Below are 22,764 nucleotides of genomic sequence, written 5' to 3'. Positions count from 1 at the left end.
CTGTAAGATTCGCAGTTAACCCTCACAATTCCTGGAACCCACGTGCAAAGCTAGACTTGGCCATGTGCACACCTGTAGCCCCTGGTGCTGGGGGTGGGGGGCAGACTGAAGAGTCACTGGCGCTTACTGGCTGCTAGGTTAGCTCTTCTTAAAACAGGACACCCAGTGCCCTCCTCAGACTTCCACATGCATGGGCATGTATACCTGCATACACATGTGCACATACACACGCACATACAAACCCCCCCCCAAAAAAAAGAAAGTCTATTGTTTGACTCTTTTCTATTTCTGAGTCAGTAAGGCACGCTGACCTTATCTTAAAAAGTACCCAGATGTTAGGGCTGTGACTCAGCAGGTAAAGCACCTGCTATGGCAGTGTGGGGACCAGAGGTGAGAGCCTTAGAGCCCACAGCAAAGCCCACAGGTGATCCAGATGGGTGAGGAGGCAGAGACTCAATGCCCAGAACAGGCTGGCTAGCAGACCAGCCAGAAAGGAAAGCTCCAGGCTCTCTGAGACTACCTTCTGTGTTAGGATAGAGAGCCGTCAAGGAAGGCAGCAGACATCGACATCAGATCCCATACCCATTCCCACGCTTACGCATATGCACCTTCCTATATACACACCCAGATGTGTACGTAGAGGCAGGGAGGAAAGGCTGGTTGGTTGTCCAGAGCTTTCAGTTCTTCTGTTTAAATAGTGAGAGTCCTCAGCACTGGGCTACTCGGCCACTTAATAAAGCCACTGTGTGCTGTATGTGTAACCGAGCCCTCCTTCTCCTTCCCTGAAGTACACAGTAGGTGTTTTAACTAAATGAACTCTCCACACTGAACTCTTTAAAAATATATCTTAGATTTATTTTTATGTGTCTTATTGTTTTGCCTGGATGTGTATATTTATACTACGTGTATGCCTGGTGCCTACAAAAGTCAGAGGAAGGCATCAGAGCCATTGGAGCTGGAATCGTGGATGGTTTTGAGGCATTGTGTGGGTGCTGGGAGACAAACCCAGGTCCTTGGCAAGAGCATCAAGTGCTTTTAATGTCTGAGCCATCTCTCCAGCCCCCTTTTCTGAATTCTTGAACAGGTTACCATAGAACACCATTTCTGGTCCTTCATACAGGGAAAGCTTGAGCTGATGCGACTTGTTAGCTGTGCCCCCGAGTTAGCATTGTTTGACATAGTCCCCGTGTGAAAGTGTCCCTAGCAGGGAATAGGAAAGAAGAGTCCTGGAGAATTTAGTGTCGCCTTGGGTTTGGGAACCACTAACTGATGTCTCTCCTCTCTCCCTCGTTTTCCTGGATGCTAGCCCGGTTGGGAAGAAAGGATCCACTTGGACGGCCGGACGTTTTACATTGACCATAGTAAGTAGAGCCTGCTGTGCTCACGGATGTGACCGGGCACTGGAAGGGGAGGGTAACACACCGTGACAGTGAAGCTTTGTCATTTTACTCCCTGTCCAGGTAGCCAGGTGTTGTGTGGCGAGAATGAGCCCAGAGAGTCAGTGCCCTCATACGGTACTGTGCCTTCGCTCCAAGTCTGCCTCAGAGTAGTCCCTTGAGCTTTCGCCCAACCTGACCTTGTGACCTATTAACTTTTTTTTTTAATTAAAAATTTTTCATTGACAGTCCTTTTATTTTTTTTTGCGCTTTTAATAAGTACACTCTGGACATAGAAAATAAGATTAGAAGTGATGATTTAGTTTGAAACAAACAAATCCACGTGAGCGGTGTTCTGGGCTGCATATGCTTTCGGAACCCCGCCTTGGCGGAGTGCCCGTTCTGACCTTATTTTCTATCGTAGCATGTGGCCTTGCACCTGGCACACTAATGATACGTGTAGTGTATTTGCTGAGGACGTTTGCTTTAGCACCTGTGGATACACGTGTGCTTTCTCATCTCATCTAAAAGTTAAACTAATCAATGTTTGCTTTTAGCCAGAGAGTTGGTTTTGAAGGGTTGGGGGAGGGGGAGGGCAGGGTTCATTCTTGAGACAGTTTGTTCTTCATGGAATTATATTTGTATATCCCTAAAACTTTGGGAGGGAGGGAGGGAAGGAAGGAGGGTGGGAGGGAGAGAGAGAGCAAAAAGTGTAAAATAAGGCTTCAAACAAAGTTCAAATCCGAGCGCAGTCAGCAGTATTTAGTTCTGTGCTTTCATTTAATCCGTAAGCAGGAAGCGAGCACAGGTCTCAGGTTTTGATAAATGAACAGAGAGTATACTGATGAGCCTTTTGTTGAGAAGTCTCACCCCAGGCAGTGCTCACACACAGGCTGGTGGCCATCTCAGCAGGGGGGGTTGGGTAACTCCTCCCAAGTGTCACAAGGGGCCTTAGTATACTCCAAGAACTTGCCTTCAGACATGAGGATTAGTGGGTTTGAAGTCGATGAGAAGGCCCAGCCAAAACCCAGAATATTTAGGGGGTTGGGCCACCCTTGAACTTAAGTCAGATTATTTCAAGCTATATAAACTTTGATTTTTGTCTTTGTTCAGAAAAACAAATGCTGGGTTATGTACTTTCCAGCACCGTACTGCGAGCCTATCGTTGTCAACACAAACACTCTCAGTGTATGGGCATGCGTTACCTTCCCCCCGGAATACTGTTTATTCTGAATTCTGAGAATTTTCTAACTGGGGCTAGGTGACACTCTTAGTGCCACTAAAAGCAGTTCTCCAGAATTTGCCAAGCTTTGCCCTGTGCAACCATAAAGGGATGTGTGGCAGTGACACCGTTCTTCTGCCTTTCCCTAAAATCTAATCTGTCAAGTAGAAAATCCCTGCCCTTTTCAAAGGCTTCCTCAGGTCAGTGGGTACTCCCCACAGGTCAGGAATGAGGCTTCACTGGTATTTCCTGCACTAACAGTGCTTGTTCGCCTGAGAGGCAGACTTTCAGCACTGGATGCTCAGGTTTGAACAGCTTGGTTCACTTGGATATTTATTGATGAGGATTTATTGATTGATATTTATTTATTGATTGATGAACTCCTTCTGGGTAAAGTGCTAGAAACATATCTAGAATGAAATCTCTGGCACACATGGGGAAAATATTTTTCTTACAAACCAGATGTGCCCAGAAGCTGAGTCATTGGCGGTTGTCTCTCAAATACAAAAGTTAAAAGAGAAATTCCATTAATTTTTGCGTTACCAAACCTATGGGCAGCAGCTGCAGTGGCTGTGTTTCTCGTCCTTTGCCTCCTTCTTGTCATTTGATTTGAATTTCATGTCTCAAAGGTAAAAGGTGTGTTTTGATTCAGAAATCCTTCTTTAAGACACCAGCTAACTGTCCACCCCTCATTCACCGACTGCCAATACTTGACTACAAATCCACTTCGTAGCTCAGGAAAATGTGTGCGGTTCTAAGCGCTCCGACTATTTGTGAGCGACTTTATTTTCACTATTAGCATCATTAAATCATTACAAAGATAATGGTGGATTTTGCTAGATAACTATTTGAAAATAGGGACTTCATTCTGAAGGTAAATAAACTCCTAAATCTTATCCAATAGCCGATTAAAGCTGTTTTGGGGGTAACAACTGGAGCTCCCATTAAATGTTGAGGCATGCTCAGCAGTGGAGAGGAATTGTGGGATTGGACACCTATAACCCCTGTCCTCAAGGGCCCATGTCCAGCAAAAAGTGCCAGAAGCTGTCTTACATACTATGTTGGGAAGCAAGCCTGTACTCTGGGTGTTCAGCTTGATGGTGGCTGAAGATGGCTTTCTGAGTTGTGTTCTCTTTCAGGCAGATTTTGAGCAGGAATCACCCTAAAGAGCTCAGTGGAAATCAATTTCCAGATATGGCCAGCAGCTCCCACACTGGGAATGGGGACTGCCCCATGGGCTCTGTCTCTGAAAACTCTAAAGCTGTAGTCATGATTTGTTTGGGTGTGAAGAGACATTTGCAAGGGCATGACTGGTCGTACTCTACCATCCCCAAGGGCGGTGGTTCTCACATAGCAGATAATCCTGCACATCAGATATTTGCATTACAATTCATAACGGTAGCAGAATTTACAGTTCTGAAGTAGCAATGCAAATAATTTTATGGTTAGGAAGATCACCACAACATGAGGAACTCTATTCAAGGGTTGCAGCATCAGGAAGGTTGAGAGCTGCTGCCCAAGGGAATGCAGTCCTGTTCTGCCTGGTCAGCATGTAAAGAGCCTGGCGTTTGTGCTGCAAACAAGAAGAGCTTCAAAGGGCTTTCCCGGAGTCCAGCGACAGTGGTCAGAGATATTCTTGAGAATAAACTTGGAGCAGACCTGTGGAGGAAATCTTGAATAGAGGCTAGTTAGGCCATGGCACTGGAAGTCTAGAGCATAGAATAGTCCAGGAAACAGATGCCACAAGAGAAGTGATGGCAGTTGATGGTCACCAAGGACATGGTCAGGTCAGTGGATTATGACCCTGCTTTGGTCACTGAGACAGAGACCTGGCACAGACAGTTTAAAAGAGGAAGAATTTAATTGGGCTCACGGTTTCAGAGGTCTAGCTGGTCCTTTGCTCCATTAGTTCTAGACCATCGTGGCGATAGAAAAATATGGCAGAGGCTATTCTTCATGGCAGACAGGAGGAGAGTGACAGAATGTGTAGGCTGATGGGCCTTCTCAGTTCCCTTTTAATCCATCCTAGCACCCAGCTTGCAGGAATAGAGCTGCCCACATTCAGGCAGCTCCTTCCACAACCGCCTTGGTTAATCTTCTCTGGAAAAGCCCTCACAGACACACCCAGTGGTTGGCTTCACTGATCTCAATTCAGGCAAATCATCCATCCGGGTTAATCCTCAGGCTGCTGACTGGAGTGTCCGGTTACATGGGGCACTCCTTGGCATGGGTGACCACCTGCTCAGGAATCTAAGGGGACCCCCGTGCAGGTGTCAGGGCTGGAGTCTGGCATTCAGTCTGGTCATAAGATTTGGAAGTCCTCATGTGTTGGGAGTGGTTGGTTTGATCTCCTGTTTTGATGACAAACATCCAGCCACCACAGATACGACCCAAGCTGCTATACAAAGACACGGTTCTATCCAGCTGCATCCAGCTGTAACCCACTGTATTTTGTGACCTATATTTGATTGGGTTTGATTTTCTATCATCTCAGTAGCAGCTTTTACTTTCCACAGTCTGTGCTTTTTAAAAATTAGACAGCCTAAAGTACCACCTGAGTCCGTCAGTGTTTCCTGAAGCAATTGAGCTTTTCACTCATCTACTTTTTCTACCCAACCAAAAGACATAAATAAGCATTGTAAAGGGGTAGCTTAGGATTTTGATGTTTATTTTGTGCTTTCATGAAGTTAATAATGTCAGGGTTTAAACATTTAGCTGAGGTGCTTGTTAAAGTTGAGTCCGCGAGTTACCATCAGCTCACCGGCAGGCTAAGAATGAACAGGGTGGGTTTTCAGGGAGAAATAATCCCCCCTTTCTTTCTTTTCACCTTAGAGGTACTGAACCCCAACCTGCCCTCTCCATACCATCTGAATCCCCCAGCCCTCCACGTGGTGCCATGTACACGCAGGCCTCTCTGACGCCTTTTAATCGTGCACAGGCGAAAGCACCCCCAACCCAGGCCGTGGCTCTACACCATCACCTGGGCCACCGAGTGATAGGGCAGCTGCTGAGAAGCAGTGTTGTTCACACCACTCTCTGCTGAGCGAGGTTGCAAGGAAACCCTTTCTCTGGAATCCTGTCAGCTGTGTCTAGTTCTTTTCCTTTTTTCTTGGTGACCGCCTCTGCTGCCTCGGTTGTACGTGCCTATAAGAGGTGCATGGAGTGGATTATTCATTTGTTCAATATAGAATCCTCACTTGAAAGCCGTTTTGCAACATCATAAGCAGATTTTAAGAAGTATTTGAAATGAGAACAAAAAAAAAAAAACAACCATGTGTATGCGTGTTAACTTCCTAGGGAGCTAAAACTTCTTAGGCCTTTTGGAAATCAAGATCAAGTTATAAATCCTTGCGAGTAAAGGGGTTTATAATCGCAGATTTACCAGACTGCCTGCTAGAAACTGCAAGGAAGTGGTTTTAATTTTGTTGCGCATTTTTAATTTCTTTTAACTAATCATATATATGTTTGCCATGGACAGCAGAGTTACCTTCTAACCCCCAATACTAAATGCTCCCAGGGGTCAAGCAAAAGGGGCTGGATGGACTTTGCAGAAGGAAATCCTTTCTTAAACATCCTGTCTACAAAATGAATTGGAACTAATGCATTCATGGTTTTAATGTTTTCAGACAGCAAAATCACTCAGTGGGAAGATCCGAGACTACAGAACCCAGCCATCACGGGTCCGGTCAGTATTCTCCTGTTCCTCCCCTTCACAGGAGCTGTGGCTGCTTCTAACACACCCTTCTTGTTTATTCCTTATTACTGTGATGTCTAGAGACTGCTGAGAATAAGTAGATTAAGATTCGACCCAGCTCTTCAGTGAGTTTTCCAAATGGGGTACAGCTGCCTGGGCCTTTGCTTCAGACCGGAATTACAAAGGAAGAGAAAATGGTGTTATAATAGCGGATTGAAACGTTTTCTTCCTGGTCCCCTCTAAAAGGATGGTTTAAATGTGTAACAGGATTTTTCTCCTTTTTTTTTTTTTTAACAGTAAAGCAGAGTTTGGTTGAAGATATTTTAATATAGGCTTAAGCATGAGAATTAAGAGAAAGAGAGGCACTCGGAAAAAAGGAGAGAGGTACTTTTACCTAAGTGTGGATACAGGCTCCTTAAGAGAGAGGCATTCAAGCTGGGCGGTGGTGGCGCACGCCTTTAATCCCAGCACTCGGGAGGCAGAGACAGGCGGATCTCTGTGAGTTCGAGGCCAGCCTGGTCTACAAGAGCCAGTTTCAGGACAGGAACCAAAAGCTATGGAGAAACCCTGTCTCGAAAAATCAAAAAAAAAAAAAGAGAGAGAGAGAGAGAGAGAGAGAGAGAGAGAGAGAGAGGCATTCAGTCATGCAGTGGTGGGGCTCGCCTTTAATCACAGTACTCAGGGGGCAGAGTTAGGCAGGTCTCTGAGTCCAAGGCCAGACTGGTCTGCTGGGTGAGTTCCTGGACAGCCAGGGCTACCCAGAGAATGCCTGTCTGTCGAGGGGCAGAGACAGAGACAGAGAGAGAGATGGGGGGGGGGGCACCAGTATTCATCTTTATAGGCTGCGAAACCAAGCATTTATAGGATGCTGTCATTTGTTTTAGGCCAAGGATAATAAGTGCGTGCCAATCAACTGGAGTCTGTTCCTCTTTTAAAAGCCCATCGAGAGGAGGTAGCAAAGATGTGGGTCACGCATCTTCCATTCTGCTGACTCCCCGGCTTTGTCCTAGTGCTGCTCATACATGCTGGCTAGAAAATACCCCTCCAGCTTAGGGGTATGATCCCCTGAGATTTCGCAGCACACTGTATTCATAGGCAGAGGGAAAGTCCTAAATCCTTGTGTGCTAGGGACAAACTCCTCAGCAGGGAGTACATGGAGATAAGTTGGGGCGATAGAGACAGGAAATTGACTGGGACCAACAGGAGATTGCAAATTTGGGTCCTTTTGAAATAATTCAAGAGCACTCCAGCACAAGTTTTGGCCCTTCAGTGTTTTTTTCATTGACAGGGGGAGGTACTCGCAAGGCTCCTCCTCCCTCCCCCCACCCCCGCCCCGAAACTGTTGGCACTTAATGGTTGCTGGAGGTAGGAGGCAGGACCATTTCTTCAATGGTCTAGCCACAGATAAACTGTTCCCATTCTAGGAAACCCTTTTGTCCCAGTTAAACTCAGTGGGTCACAAACAAGGAAACCCACCAAAGTAGGAAAGAGGTGTGTTAGAAAGACGTGTTTTATCAGGAATAAGCATGGGTTGGGGAGGGGAGCGTGAAAATGACTTACGTTCGCATTATGCACAATTGGGAAGCTGTCAAAGAATTTCAGGAGAATTCTCGAGCAAATGAAACCAGTGTGCTGAGCAAGAGTCTTAAGAGCTGGAGAGAAAACACTTAATTTCATGGCATCGATGTGATCTGTTTGAAATTATTCTTAAATTGCAAGCTTAAGTCTGACCATACACATGTGGATCAGTAACTTCCCTTCAGCCGTCCGTTTGTTGAACTAAGTGGATTTGTTCAGCTACTCGGCAGTTTTCTATGGAAAGCCCTGTTAGAAGAAAGCTCATAACCTTTCCTCCACCGAGCTTTCGGAGCACTCCCTCACTTACTGGTGGCTTCTTTGTGACAAAGTTGTAGCCACAGTTGGCCGTTCAGTGTATGTCCCCACGGTTTTTGAAAACAAGAGGAACTACAGACATTACTTTCTCTAGAGACAGACTTGCCAAGCTCGGCTCTTTCCAAAGATTTCCACCGTTTGTCCGTCACCCACCTCTGCTCAAATAGTACTTACTAGTTGTTGAAAGTTATTTAGCCAGATGTGGTGTCGCACATCTGTAATTCTACTCTTGGGAGGATAAGAGTTCAAGGCCAGGGTGAGCCATTTAGCAATATTCTTTCTGTCTTTTAAAAAGGAAGAAGAAAATTACTTGACATCCTAAGCTCGAGCAAATTAGTCCCAAGAAATCTCTTTTAACAGGAGCCTTGTTTATTCCCCTTATTAGAAACAGTGCTTCTTTCTGTAGGAATATGGGTAATTACAATTTAGGAAAGACATTTGGCTCTCGTAACACTCATTTCTAAATAATTGGGAATTTCCATATAATTTTTCTTCTTATAGATTAAATAGGAATCTTCCTTTTATCTGTGAACATATAAGAAAGGTCTCTTACTTTATTACATAGTAACTAGAGAACATTGCCTGGAATGTTCATGGACAGAGAATTGAGTTGGATTTTTTATTTGGGTTTTGGTTTCCTGAGCTAGGGTTTCCTTATGTGACCTTGACTGGCCTGGAACTCACACGGGCCACTGTGCCTAGAAGCTATAGAATTTTTATGATACTTCTGACTTCCTTGAAGGCATGGTCATTATTAGAGAATGATCTGTTTGCGTTTTTAAAAATATACTTATTGTGTTGGGTTTGGTAGTACATACCTCTAATCCTAACACTTGGGAGGTAGAGGCAGGTGAATTTCTGTGAGTTCAAGACAGACCTGGTCTGCATATTGTGTTCCAGGCCCATCAGAGCTATCTGTTAAGACCCTGTTTGTAAAAAAGAAAAAGAAGTGTGTGTGTGTGTGTGTGTGTGTGTGTGTGTGTGTGTGTGTAGTTGGAAAAGCCTTTATAGGTCAGTCAGGAAAAGCCTGAGTGTTAAGTGATCACACATGCTTGCAATGTGGTTTTCCTGGCAGTAGAATCCTATCATGATAGCATCAAAATCTATATATCAGTTTTGTCTGAAATTCATCTAAATTATATTCACGTTCTCTCTTCATTAATATGTGCCTGGTGTTTTGTCCCTTAATTTGCAGGGCTTTTTCTTCTTTTCTTACCTTCTATACAAGTGTCTTAACTTCCCCTTTTTGTTTTGATAGTATGCTTTGTTTTTGTGTTCACATTAAGGTAGTGTGTGTTAGTGTTCCGTGTGTGTGTACATTTGTGTGTACGCACGTGTGTGAGATCAGAGGTCAGCATCCAGTGTCGTTCTCTGTCACTCTCCAACTTAGTCTTTGAAGCAGGGTCTCCAGCTGAGCATAGAGCTCACTGATTTGGCAATACCAGGTAGCCAGTGAGCTTCAGGGGTCCTCCTGTCCTGCTCCCCTGCTGCTCCCCAGCGCTGGAATTCTAGGCACACACCATCACCTGGCCTTGGTGTGGGCCCTGGAGATCTGCAGTCGGGCCCTCAGACTTGCAGTGCAAGCTTTACTGACAAAACTCTCTTCCTACCCCCACTTAAAAGCTTTAAATAACCTTTGACATAAAAATAGAATTAATCATTCTCTTCCCTCCTGATTTTTCCTAGGTAGAATTTTAAACCCACCTTGTCTTTATAGTTCCTAAATACTTTAATTCCCCACCCCACCCCCCTGCAATAGTCAGTAATTACATAATTTTACCTTTAGGGAATAACCTTTCTCCCCATCTTGGTTTTGCACGCACCCCCACCCCAGATTTTCTTCCGATACAGTACCTCATGGTTTACTGGCTTAACAAACCGGGCAGGGCTAACAGTCTGTTAACCCAGAACTGCTGCCCTGCCACAGTACAGAGGCGCTGAGAGTGGAAGCATCCTTAGTCCGGTTGGCCCTTTCCCTCAAATACTCAGTTCTGCTGATTGCATAATTCTGGGTTTTTTCTTCTGTTTTTTTTTTTTTGTTTGTTTGTTTTTGTTTTATATTCTCCCATATCCTCTGACCTTCAAACTGGTGATAAAAAAAAAAAATTGTTGTCAATCTGATTGCCATGTCTTTGAAGGCAATTTTTTTTTCCTGTAGTGATTTTTTTTAATTTGCTCATTATCTTTGATGTTCTGCAAGCCCACAGTCGCATGCCAATTTGTGGATTTCCCTTTGTGGGTCTTACCTGGCATTCGGGATCACCCGTGGGTTGGGGTGGGGGTGGCTATATCCTTCCTCTGGTCTGGCAAACCCTCAGCCATTCTTGATTCACACACTGCTTTCCCCATCCTTCCCCATCCTCAATCCAGCCAAGCGTCTGCATTGCCTTCCGTCTTTGTTCTTGTCCCTTCGGAGTCAGTCTCCTGCCTCCTTTCCTGGCTGCATTTTGATTTGTTACTTTATTCTTCTAGTTAATCCTTTCTTAAGGTTTTTACAATTTTTTTTATGTGTTCATTGTGCCTATTAAGTGAGCGTGTTCAATTGTTCAAAGTTCTTTGGGGTCTCATAAGTTTTCTTTGTCTTTTCATTTCTGTATTGCCTTTTAAATTATCCTTTTATATTCTGTCATAAAGATACTGCAGAACATCCTCTCTCTGATACTCTGTTCTCTCTGGTCCTAGGAGCATTCAGTCTCCTACTTGTTATGTCTAGATGTTCAACACACTTGTGTATTGTCTGGGTGACGGTCGTGCATGCATGTGTGTGTATGTGTGAGTGTGCATGTGTGTGCTCGCGTACAGGCACACAGCCACAGGCACCACTTTTTCCCCCTTGGGAGGCTTTTAAATTCCTGGCCAGCATTTGCAGTCACTTTCTTGGCCTGGGTTTATGCTACCTGATTAGAATAATTGTGGCCCTCACACACAATTGGATACAAGCATGAGGTGTGAATTTATTCTAGTCTATTTCCTTTAGAATGTCTACATTTACATCCCTAGATAGAGATACAGTTCCTTCTAGGTTCCCTGGGCCTGAGGTTAGCTTCCCCATAGCCTTTTTAGTTCTAAGCCTAGGCCTGTCTCAAATTCATGGTCATTTGCCTCAACCTCTCAGGTGACACCTAGCTAGGATATTGAAACTTTTGCATAGTTGTATCTGACTGAGACTTCGAGCCCACCCCACCCCACCCCACCCCCAATGGAGTCACCTTCGCTCCACAGAGAAGGCATTCCAGTTTAGAGGAATTCTTGCCCAAGTGTCCTAGTTTCATTTCTGCTACTGTGATAAATAGCTTGACCCAAAGTCACCTAGGGAAGCTTACAATTCAGGTTATAGTCTGTAGCATGATTAATAAAAACCCAGAGACACATATTGAGGTTAAACCTGAAGGGCAGAAAAGCAAAACAGCCAGCTGCTGGTTCTTACCTCTACCTCAGTCTGAAATAGCTATCCTGCCTCCAGGAATCTCAGAATGAGAGTGTGTGTGAGAGCTGTCTCCTCCCGTCTTATATTCCTCTCTAGTGCTGGAATTAAAAGCATGTACCACTACTGCCCGGTTTCTATGGCAACCTAGTGTGGCTACTGGGATTACAGGTGTGTGTCACCACTGTCTAGTGTATAAGGCTGACCAACGGGGCTGTTTTACTCTCTGATCTTCAGGCAAGCTTTATTTATTAAAATACAAATGAGATATCACTACAACAGTCTACCAAGTGAGAACTCGAAGGCAGGCCTGCTTGCTGTTCCGTACAGCATTGCTTCCAACCACAAGAGATGCTGCATGCTGACTCACACGGGCTCATCCTTAGCTAGCTTCCCTATACAATCCAGAATCATCCTCCCTGGGAATGGTGTTGCCTGCAGTGGGCTAGGCCCTCTTCTAAAAACTGACAATCAAGACGATCCCTAGGCAAACATAGGCCAAATCTGATTTAGGCAATTGCTCAAGTAAGAGCCAGCCAGGACACCAAGTAAAAGACAAACCTTGTGCGTCCTCAGTCTGAATCCTTTCTGAAATGCCATTTACTCAGAATTCCCACTCCTTGACACAGCTATCAGCCTGCTGCCCTTTCTGCCTCTGGTGTTTCTCTCTACAAGTTGTTATGTTGATTTTGTAGTACTGGGGGTGAAGCCTAGAGCCTTGCACTTCCTAAGCACACTCTTTGGCGCTGAGTTGTGCCCCCATCGCTTGGTGTTTTGAGACATCATCTTAATGTATAGTCCAGAATGGTCTTGAACTCACCATCATCCTGCCACTGCCCCCGAGTAATGCATTACTAACATGAGTACCATGCATGGCTTCCCACAAAGACTTTTCAAGTATCACTTGGAGTTGTGGGTTAAAGTACCATAGCCTATAACACTTTGGCTCCAGGAAAGGCAGATGATACGATGATGAAAGATGCTCGTATCTTTGTATCTCTGTGTGTTGCCCTGACTCATACTCTGGCAGAATCACGCAAAACACGTACTGGTTTGTGCAGCGCGATCCCGAGATTCCTTGGCTGTCACTCTAGGTGTACTGTTATCCCTCATCATTTCGAGGACTTTTCCCTTTCCCTGTGGAGACATTATTACGCAGGTTTTCTGTAGAAAATACAGAAAATGAGTATGTAAGGTTTGCAGTTCATGAAAGTCTGCCAGCATTGGCTCTCTGTACGTACAATTTCAGACATATGTTTACGTTATCTGTGCGTTTGAATCTCTCTTGCAGGCTGTTCCTTACTCCAGAGAATTTAAGCAGAAGTATGACTACTTTAGGAAGAAATTAAAGAAACCTGTGAGTAATCAGCCCTTGGATCAGCTCTGTGTCTTATTCTGTTCCCCTCACCAATGTTACCTCATTGAAATAGCCTGTTTGTGATTTGTCTGTGGACACTTCCCTCTCTTCCCTGCCCTTTGGTCCACCAAGAGCTTCAGTCTGAATTTGCTCAGCGGTGGTTAAGTGAGATTAACTCAGTATCATCACCTGAAGGGCAGTTGCTTATGTGAGACATAAGAAGGCATGGGATTCTTATGGAATAGAAAATAAGACCAGAAACAAGAAATCTGGAGAAACCGCATTGAGGGCATCTCTTTCTAGTCAGAGGTGCAATTTTAACTCTGCAACATGAATGTTTAACCAGAAGTTTACAGCATGTAATAATACTCGGTAGTGATGAGCCCGAGGATATTTATAATTCTCACTACCAGTGTACAACCATGAGACCCGGAAGGCTTTTCCGTTTTACAGTCAGCATTGAGTTGGCGCTGTGTTTGCTGTTGGCATGTCTTCTCACGGTCCCCTGTACCCGTTACCTCTCTGGTGAGGGCCTTAGTTGTGCCCTCAGTTTGCTCAGAAACTTGGTGCCTCTGGACAAGGAGAATGTGAGCCCCACCATAACTCCTCCTTTGTCTGCTCCCTCCAGTTGATGTCTAGTTCTGAGCTCTCTCCTGTGGTAGAGGGATGCTGGCAGCCTCTGAGAGCAGAGAATCCACTCTCTGTTCCACAGTTGGAGCCTCTTTGCCCCTGAAGCTCACAGTGGGGCATACAGTCCTCTTACCTTGTGAGCCATCTGTGTGTCCTCCAGTGACAAGGAGCTCCAGGGCCGTTGCCTATCTAGGGCAAGACTGGCCTGGGTTTCATCCTTCCAGAACGCTGTTGGCATACCTCACTTAAGTGCTGGGTATCATTCAGTCAACTTTGGATTTGGAGATGCTTCTCCCAGACTTAGTAGGATAAAGGTCCCACTCCCCTATGATACACAATAAACTTGCAGGCATCATGGCTTGCATTTCCCAGCTGCAGTCCCTACCACAGATAAGGCTAGTTCCAGCTTGCCTGGGGGTTGTTGCTTAACGGTTTAATTACCTGGGATTAAGTCTCTCTTTTGACGGAACCAATATCCGGAGATGCCTGTCAGCAAAGTGCCCGTGTCCACAAAGAGATAAGGATGGGTTTCAGGGCTCAGCAGATGTTCTCCCAAAGACATGTTGCTGGCTTGGCCTGAGCAGAAGTGAATGGATGCTTCTGTGTGTCCCATCTTAACACAGTGGGGTTCCCATCTGTGTGAGGACAAATCCATAAAGGAGAGACTCCCTGCTGGTCCAGTCTGCACCACGCATTTATCTAAAAGCTGTCATCGTTTCTACCCTTGTGTTATCTTCCAGTATGGTAGGGTGTGTGTGTGTGTGTGTGTGTGTGTGTGTGTGTGTGTGTGCGTGCTCGCGCGCGCGCGCGCGTTCATACCGTATGCTCACTAGCTTCTCTTTTCCATTTAGGCTGATATTCCAAACAGGTTTGAAATGAAGCTCCACAGAAACAACATATTTGAAGAGTCCTATCGGAGGATCATGTCTGTGAAAAGGCCCGATGTCCTAAAGGCTAGACTGTGGATTGAATTCGAATCAGAGAAAGGACTGGACTATGGGGGTGTCGCCAGGGAATGGTTCTTCTTGCTGTCCAAAGAGATGTTCAACCCCTACTATGGCCTCTTTGAGTACTCTGCCACGTAAGTACAGGGAAGCCATTGGCAATGTATTCCCCTCCCCTGCCGCTGATACAGCTTATTGAACTTAAAGTACAATTAAAAGACGACCCCCCCCCCCACGTGAGATTTCAGTCTCTCCCCACCCTAGCACCCTCACAAGTCTAAAAACAAATTCCGAGCCAATGTGGTGAGGCGCTGTACACCATGAACACCTGAAAGGGATTCTTCTCCTGTTTGGCTCACAGAATTGAAACTGAAAATGTGTTAGGTTGTTACCAAGGGAGCAGGGCGTTTTTTATTTGTAATGCCATTCTAATATAAGGAAGGATTTATTAGTATCAGGCTTCAGAGAGTCGCATGAACAAGGACTGTTTCTGAAGCCATACTACTTAAAAGGCAAATTATGAGGATTTTGAAGACCCATGCCTGGGATATAAAAGATATTACCCTCGTTCCATAACAGAAGAACCAGGCTATGCCTTGCATTAGGGTTTCATCATTGCCTGGCAAGGGAACTGGGGCAGGACTGGGTTGTTTCCTCAGCAAACATTTGGCTCCTGTTTTCTCTGGGCTGAGAATGTTCAGGAACTTGAGGCTGATCCTAAACTCCCAGTGGAATAATTGATCTTGGCAAAGAGATGTTTATTTAGCTTTGTTCCAGTGTAGACTACAACTGATGTGGTTTCTCCTACATCTTCCTCCTCATACCTATATTATAGGGCTTATTGGAAAGGCTATCTCAGGACAATCTTCAGTTGATCTAGCCAGAAATTGCCTTGGTTGGTAGTGGTTGGTAGTGAGGCTCATGAGAGAATCCGCTGTAGAAAACGTTAACACCACTGAAGTAGAAAACAAGGTAGGAAAGAAAGAAAGAAAGAAAGAAAGAAAGCAAGCAAGCAGGTTGGCGCCAAGGTCCTTACCTTTCCCTACGTCTCCAAGTAACTCCTAGAAAAATCAGTCTGCACTGCCTTCCTGAAAGCTCCTTGTTCTCATGATTGTGAGTCCAAAGGGGAACATGTGTCCTGGGGTTTGCATTATTAAGACTACCATGTTCTTCTCCCAGTGATCCTTAGATCACTTACCCAAGAGTCTGTCCTGTAGGGAATATCCCCAAATCAAAAAGCCTCTCAGAGGAATTAGCCTTCTTTGATCACAGAAACCATCTACAGAACTTGTGTCCCTGAGGATCTCTGCACATCCTTTTACACTGTGAGCGTTCTCATCTTCTCAGGATGTCTGGTTGACCCATTTGAAACTGACGTGTGTGTGTGTGTGTGTGTGTGTGTGTGTGTGTGTGTTCGTATGTATTATTGCACATGTATGCGTGTGTATATGTGTGTATGACGGCTAAAGGGCAGCCTCAGGTATCCTCACCTTGTTTTTTAAGACAGACTCTCACTGGCCTAGAACTTGCCAATCTGCTAGGCAGCCAGAAAGCCCCCAGGGATCCATCTGTTTCAGCCTCCTAAACCCTGGGATTATAAGCATGAGTCACCACACACAGCTTTTTTAAATGTGTGTTTTGGGGATCAAACTGAAGCCTGCATATTTGCAAGGCAACTACTTTATGACTGGGCTGTCGCCCTGGGCCCCTGAAGTTGGCATCTCCATAGATAAAAATTAGGCAACTGTCCACAGTTTCTGCACTTTATTAACCCAGAACTGTCACTACAGAAAGGGGTGTGTGACTGGTGGGTTGTATCTCCCAGCTCATACCAGTTGCCACCAAGTCCTAAAGGTTTGCAATTGCACTGTAAAATGGAGCAACAGGTGACAAAGGCAAGATCAGCTTCTTGGATTTCTTTTCTTTTCTTTCTTTCTTTTTTTTTTCTTTAAGTGTGATTTGACTTTTCTCTTTTCCTCCCCAAAGGGACAACTACACACTTCAGATCAATCCCAACTCAGGCCTCTGTAATGAAGATCATCTGTCCTATTTCACTTTCATTGGAAGAGTTGCTGGCTTGGCAGTGTTTCATGGAAAACTCTTAGACGGTGAGTACTCCAAAGGCTTGTAGGAATAAAAGTAAGGCAATGCCGCTTATGCTTCTGCAATCCCATGTCTTAGCCTACATGTAGATGGTCAGTAAGAGCTTCTCTGGCCCTCTGTAGCTGATTCTTTTCTTACTGGAGACTGAGCCCAGGATCTTGCAGATCCCTCAGAGCCCTAACCTACAGTGTGTGGGCTTTCCAGCTTTCCCCTAACCATGGTCTTTTGGTACAGTTTCGTGCACTGAAGACAGGGCTCTGTATATACTTACTCTCCGTAAACTGAAGCACAGATCAGTCATCCCATGTGTTTTTCAGGACACCTTTCATCTAGTGAGAGCTAGATTCACTGACAGATGGAAAATTTAATTGAAATGTTAAATAGATGATCTAATCCATCAGTAGCCTGCCCTTGCTCCATTTGTCCCCAAATTGGTTTTTAATGATTTCAAAGTGATGTTATCACTCGACTAAGGCCTTAACCCTGGAATGTCCTCTGAAGTAGACGGAGCAAATTAACTGTGTCCTTCTGGAGAGGAAATATACAGGAACTCCAGGGTATGAGAAGTTAGGGCTCAAAGCCCCTCCCACCTGGATATACCAAAGTCTGTCGTACAGGTCTCGTATGGACTTAGTGGTCTCAAAATATTACCTTACATGAGGGAGCACTACAGAAATCATCAGTGAGCAAAAAATCATGAGAAATTTGAGACGTGAGGTAGAGTAGTTGAAGACAACATTCCCGTGACGGTAGAGAGGGCCATTTGCAAGGGAATTTGGCTAGATGCCTTTTTGAAGCTTGAGCTACTCCAGTAAATAATTGATGGATCCTCCAAACTTCTCTTTTAATATATTTGTACTACTAATGGCTAGCTAATTATCAGTATTTTATTTTGCAAGGGGGAAGGGACACTGTATGCATAAGGTACATACAACTGTTTGACTCACTGCTCAAGAGTGTACAGCTGATACTTGTTTGTGTGTATACAGTAAGCTCTTCTTTCTGGTTCTGTCCATGCATGTGTATGTATACAGTAAGCACTTCTTTCTGACTCTGTCCATGCATGTGTATACAGTAAGCTCTTCTTTCTGACTCTGTCCATGCATGTGTATACAGTAAGCTCTTCTTTCTGACTCTGTCCATGCATGTATGTATATAGTAAGCTCTTCTTTCTGGTTCTGTCCATGCATGTATGTATACAGTAAGCACTTCTTTCTGGTTCTGTCCATGTGTGTATGTATACAGTAAGCACTTCCTTATGACTCTTCCCGTGTGGGTATGCAGCTTATTTTTTACTCCAGGTCCCTCCTTTGCTTCTGTCAGTCCGTTCATCCTCTCTACCTTCTGAGAACGTCTGCTCATTCATCTTCCACCAAGCAAGAAGACAATTGTTAATTAGTGTGGGGGAATAGAGATAAGTGTAAAACACGGCCCTGACTCCAGTGACCTCATAGGTTAAGGGAGAAACAGACGATAAAGAAAGATGATTAGCAGAGGTGGCTTCCCTGCTGCAGACTGACAGGAAGCCGCAGAGAAGCCCTCTGCCTTGTTGCTGAGTGTCCTGAAAGCATTAGAAGTCACATTCGTTTCAGAGGAACCTGGGCTGGCCAGCACTCAGCCCTGAAGAAGGAAAAATGCAGAGAGCTAAGGGTGGATGGGGACCTGAGGTGACTGAGCTGGTTCCCACAGAGGGGTCACGCGTATGTCAGGAATCCACGGGTCTTCAGTCCCTCAGCACACGAATGCCTGTTGGCACAGCACACTCAGCGCATCCACCTCTGTGCTCAGCGTCATGCTTTTGCCTCACTAGACATTAAAGTGTGCCTCTGTGGCCCAGGGACTACACTAAGCCAAAACGAAGCTGCCTATGCTGCAGGGCCCTGCAACCCCATATCTGGAGGCAAAGGTGCAGCCTTCCTGTGGATGGGTTAGGAAGACAGCTACCTGATCGGGGAGTCTTCTCTGTCATGGCCCTCCTGTGGCCTTGGCAGCCCTCACAGACTGTTGCTCAACCCGCACAGGGGCATCTGTCACCCAGCAGTATCTAGGAGCTGACACTGACATGCAGGTAGAGCTTGCCTGTCCTTGTTGACTCAACACTGTCCTGGGAGAGGCCACCTTTCTGGCCCAGTCTGGGACACTGTACTCAATACTACCATAACAGCCCTCTGCTGACACCAGCCTTGGTGGCATCACACACCACCTGGAAGCCATTCTTGTCTGCTGCTAAACCACCTCCAAGTACAGATACTCCACTCCATTCCTTTCTAGGCCCTCTGTCCCAGTTCATTCCTGTTGCCATGACAACATATCCTTACGAAAATCAACATGGGGGAAGAGAAGTTCATAGTTTATAGATCCAAGTTACAGCCCATCATTTTGGAGAAGACAAGACGGGAACTCAAAGAGCTGGTCACATCACATGCACGGTTAAGAGCAAAGAGAGAATAAGAGCATCTTTCTCTTAGTGTGATCAGGACCCCTTCCTAGGAATGGCGCCTCCTGCAATGGGCTAGATCTTCCTACAACATTCAACAGTTGAGACAGTCACTTACAGATGTGCCCACAGGCTAAACTGATCTAAGTAATTCTTCACTGATACCATTTTCTTAGGTGATTCTGGATTGCCTCAGGTTAACAGTTAAAATGAACCAGTGTTCCCTCCCCACTTGCTCATGGGTTACTCTAAAAGATCCTTGATTATTCGGTCATGACGGCCGTTTATATGGAAAGCAGTGTATTCTTGATTTCCTTCGCAGCTGCGTAGGCGCATCAAGGGCTGGAAACTTAACCAACCTTTTGCCATATTTTAGGGTTCTTCATTCGACCATTCTACAAGATGATGTTGGGGAAACAGATAACTCTGAACGACATGGAGTCTGTGGTGAGTAAAGGCAGGACACGGTGTAGCCGTCATAGGCCTTGCTCGCCTTCTGGATGGGCATCAGGAACCACGTTTACAGTCACACAGTCACTCTGTGTGAACCACAGGGGGGATTGCTTGCCAAAGGTCAGTTGACCTTCCTGATTTCGATAATAAGCAACTTATGGTTGGTTTCCAAAAACCTTGGCCTATAGGTGGGTACAGCAAAGTTTCAGGTCCCGCTGCTTGACCAGCTGAGAAGAGAGGAGCACATTAAACCCAAGGGACAGCTGAAACCTTGGTCTAAATAGCCTTGTTCTCCACCTAAATGTTAGAAGATTCCACCTTCTGTTTCTGCCCTCATGAAAGTGGTGGAGGCAAAGCCAAAACAGTAGTCACCTAGATGTGGTCATCTTGACACAGAAAACTACAGAATGAGAGACTGGGGCTTGCGTAGTTAAGACAGGCCCTCCAGAGAGTGGTGTCGACATGCAGTGGTGCTGACTGCTTGCCTGGCCTGATCATGTTCGGCACTTATGCCTTACCTAGACTAACCATGTTACCTAGACTGACCGTACGTGGTGCTGCTTACCTAGACTAACAATGCTCTATGTTTATGCCTTAACTAGATTGACTGTGCTCAGTGCTTATGCCTTACCTGGACTGACCATCCTTGGTGCTTATGCCTTACCTGGACTGACCATTCTTGGTGCTTATGCCTTACCTGGACTGACCATCCTTGGATATATTTGTTTTAAACAAAACATGCCCTTCTTTTCAGAGTACACTTACATGTCTGGCTTTCTCTGTTTACTTATGCTCTACCGTGTGTGTGTGTGTGTGTGTGTGTGTGTGTGTGTGTGTGTGTCTGCCTGTGTTTACTAGGTGCATTGTTGTCCTCACGGAAGAACTACAGCTCTGTTTCTATGTGGTCACTTGAGCTAGAAAACTGTGCATCCCTCGGCCTTGTGGCACATGGACTGTGTTTTGTGCAGAGCCGAGAATGTGACTGATGCCCGTGGCACCACCTTGTGCTCATCGTCGCAGGAAAAGAGGCAACTGTTGCACTCTAGACCTGTGACATGCGCAGACTGGCTGGCACCTGTAGTCTCAGTTCAGTCTCACAGCCCCTTCCAGCTTCTGCTTCAGTCAGTTTATGCTTCTGTTGTACTAGCCTGAGGAGGCTGGGAGCACAGAAGTTGCTCCCGGCCCCTTGGGGAAGGAGATGGAGACAGAGTATCACTATGTATGTGATCTGGCTTGGCTTAGAAAACACCATCCTCCTGCCTCTACTCCAAGTTCTGGGGTTAGAGGCGTGCAATACCATCCTGTCCTACTAACAAAATCCTGCTCTTAACGCCTAAGTCTGTGGTTCCTGTTAGCCATTAGTATTTGGGGGTCTGGAGTAAATATTTTATCTTTAATTGTGCATATTGGGGGAGTCGCACATGCAGATGAATGCTGGTGCCCATAGAGGTCAGAGGCATCAGGTTTGCCTTGAGCTGGAGTTACAGGTGGTTGTGAGCTGCGCAGAGGTTAGGTGGGAACAAACTCATATCTTCCACCAGAGCAGTACGCACTCTTAACTGCTGAGCCATCCCTACAGCCCCGGCATGACTGTTTTAAATGTGGTGCACGTTATTTTTGGTCTCTTTTGAGCTTGTTAGCTCGTTCTCAGTGAGACTCTGGGCATGCGCAGAGGGGACCTGATGGTCTCACAGCTCCTATTTTCTGAAGCGCAGCCCTGATTTGGGCTTAAATTAACGATCAGAGAACACCGAGAAAACAGGAAAGCACAGAACATACCCTATGTGGTGTTTAGTTAGAGCACCATCCTGCCTGGTCTCTGATGGCCTCACTCTTAGAAGACAGATCACTGTATTCAGTTCTGTGGACCTGATCCAGGTGTGGGGTAGCCACAAATGGGCTGAGTCAGGAAGAGATGTTGGAGACCACTGTGGGGTTACCAAACATGATGGGGAAGGGGTGGCCTCTGAATGGTCTCGCTACTTACTGCCCGCCCAATCAGGTGGCCTGAGCCATAGAGAACAGGAGGAAGTCACACATACTGTCACTGTCCAGAGGTCTTGTGTTTTAAATGAGTGGGGAGATGAGGCTAGAGCAATGGCTCGGTGGTTCAGAGCATGTGCTGCTCTCGTGGAGGATGGATTTCTAGCGTGGCTCACAGCTAACTGCCTGTAACTCCAGATCCGTCCAGAGGCTCTCACGCCCTCTCCTGGCCTCCACAGGCACCTGAGCACACGAAGTAAATCGTTAAGTAAAGAAATGAGAGGTGGTTTTGGTAGAGCAGGCCCCTTGTCACTGTGGTGAATAGTGTCACCCTTGGGCCAGATGCATGGAATTACATTAGAATGGGTTGGGTTAGTCAGTAAGAGTGGGACAGGTTTGTGTTCTGAAAACATATGCTCACTTTTCCTCCCTCTGTCATTCCTATAGGACAGCGAGTATTACAACTCCCTGAAATGGATCTTAGAAAATGACCCCACGGAACTTGACCTCATGTTCTGCATAGATGAAGAGAATTTCGGACAGGTATGTGGGTCCAGCTCCCGTAGCCCTTCCACGTGCTTCTTTTGCTGTGGGCTGTAGCCCAGCATGGCTAGACCGCTAAACAGCCACACTGACTGTCACTTTATTAGCGGGAACTTGTCTGATCTGGAAGAGCCTTCATCTGCCTTCCACTCCGCTTCCTCGGTGCCCAGTTGCCTGTGCGCCTGCGCTGTTTGGGGCTGCCATACAGTGCAGTGGTGTTTGAAGGGTGGAGGGAATACAAATAGGAGAGAGGCGGAAGTATGGGGCCCTCCAGGAAATACATACACATAATACAGCTGCAGCATGCTGGGGACACTCCTTCCGCTGAGAAATTCAAAGAGTAGCAATGGCACCAACATTGTGGCTCCCACGTTGTAACGGGACCCTGGAAGTGTTTTAATCCTCGTCCTGGCAGCTAATAGCACAAGTGAAAGATGAAGTGGGGTGTCAATGCCCCCACTATCTAAGAAGCTGCCACTGGGATCTGGAGGCTGAAGGAGGGGACAATGAAATACATTTCTCTGCCACCTGACAGAGAGGACCCGGTTGGCAGAATCACCTGTGCCCCACTTTATTGTCATGGCTTCATTTTTAAACATGAATAGTCCAGTCTCTTTCTTTCAAATAATTATACCAATTTAGTTGATTCATAGTAAAAATAAAGCCAGTATATAAAATAAAACTACACAAAAATGTAAGAAGACC

The 22,764-nt window shown here is 45.8% G+C and overlaps 1 protein-coding gene across 8 annotated transcripts in view; it reads left to right on the top strand.

Moving 5' to 3' along the window:
• The window catches only part of Nedd4l (NEDD4 like E3 ubiquitin protein ligase), a 320,155-nt gene that overhangs the window by 285,048 nt on the left and 12,343 nt on the right, over positions 1-22,764 (top strand). For all 8 annotated transcript variants that reach the window (XM_041639326.1, XM_041639330.1, XM_041639327.1 and 5 more), the window contains 7 exons: positions 1,307-1,361; positions 6,225-6,283; positions 12,901-12,966; positions 14,448-14,677; positions 16,527-16,648; positions 19,457-19,527; positions 21,964-22,059. In XM_041639326.1, coding sequence (XP_041495260.1) covers positions 1,307-1,361; positions 6,225-6,283; positions 12,901-12,966; positions 14,448-14,677; positions 16,527-16,648; positions 19,457-19,527; positions 21,964-22,059 — 699 coding nt within the window. The remainder of the gene's footprint in view (positions 1-1,306; positions 1,362-6,224; positions 6,284-12,900; positions 12,967-14,447; positions 14,678-16,526; positions 16,649-19,456; positions 19,528-21,963; positions 22,060-22,764) is intronic.

The sequence above is a fragment of the Microtus oregoni genome, unplaced genomic scaffold, assembly GCF_018167655.1.
Source record: "Microtus oregoni isolate MIOR12 unplaced genomic scaffold, Mior012 000057F_ref0000458, whole genome shotgun sequence".
NCBI lineage: Eukaryota > Metazoa > Chordata > Mammalia > Rodentia > Cricetidae > Microtus > Microtus oregoni.
Note: the sequence above shows the minus strand (reverse complement) of the source record. Positions and strands in the feature narration are given on the sequence as shown.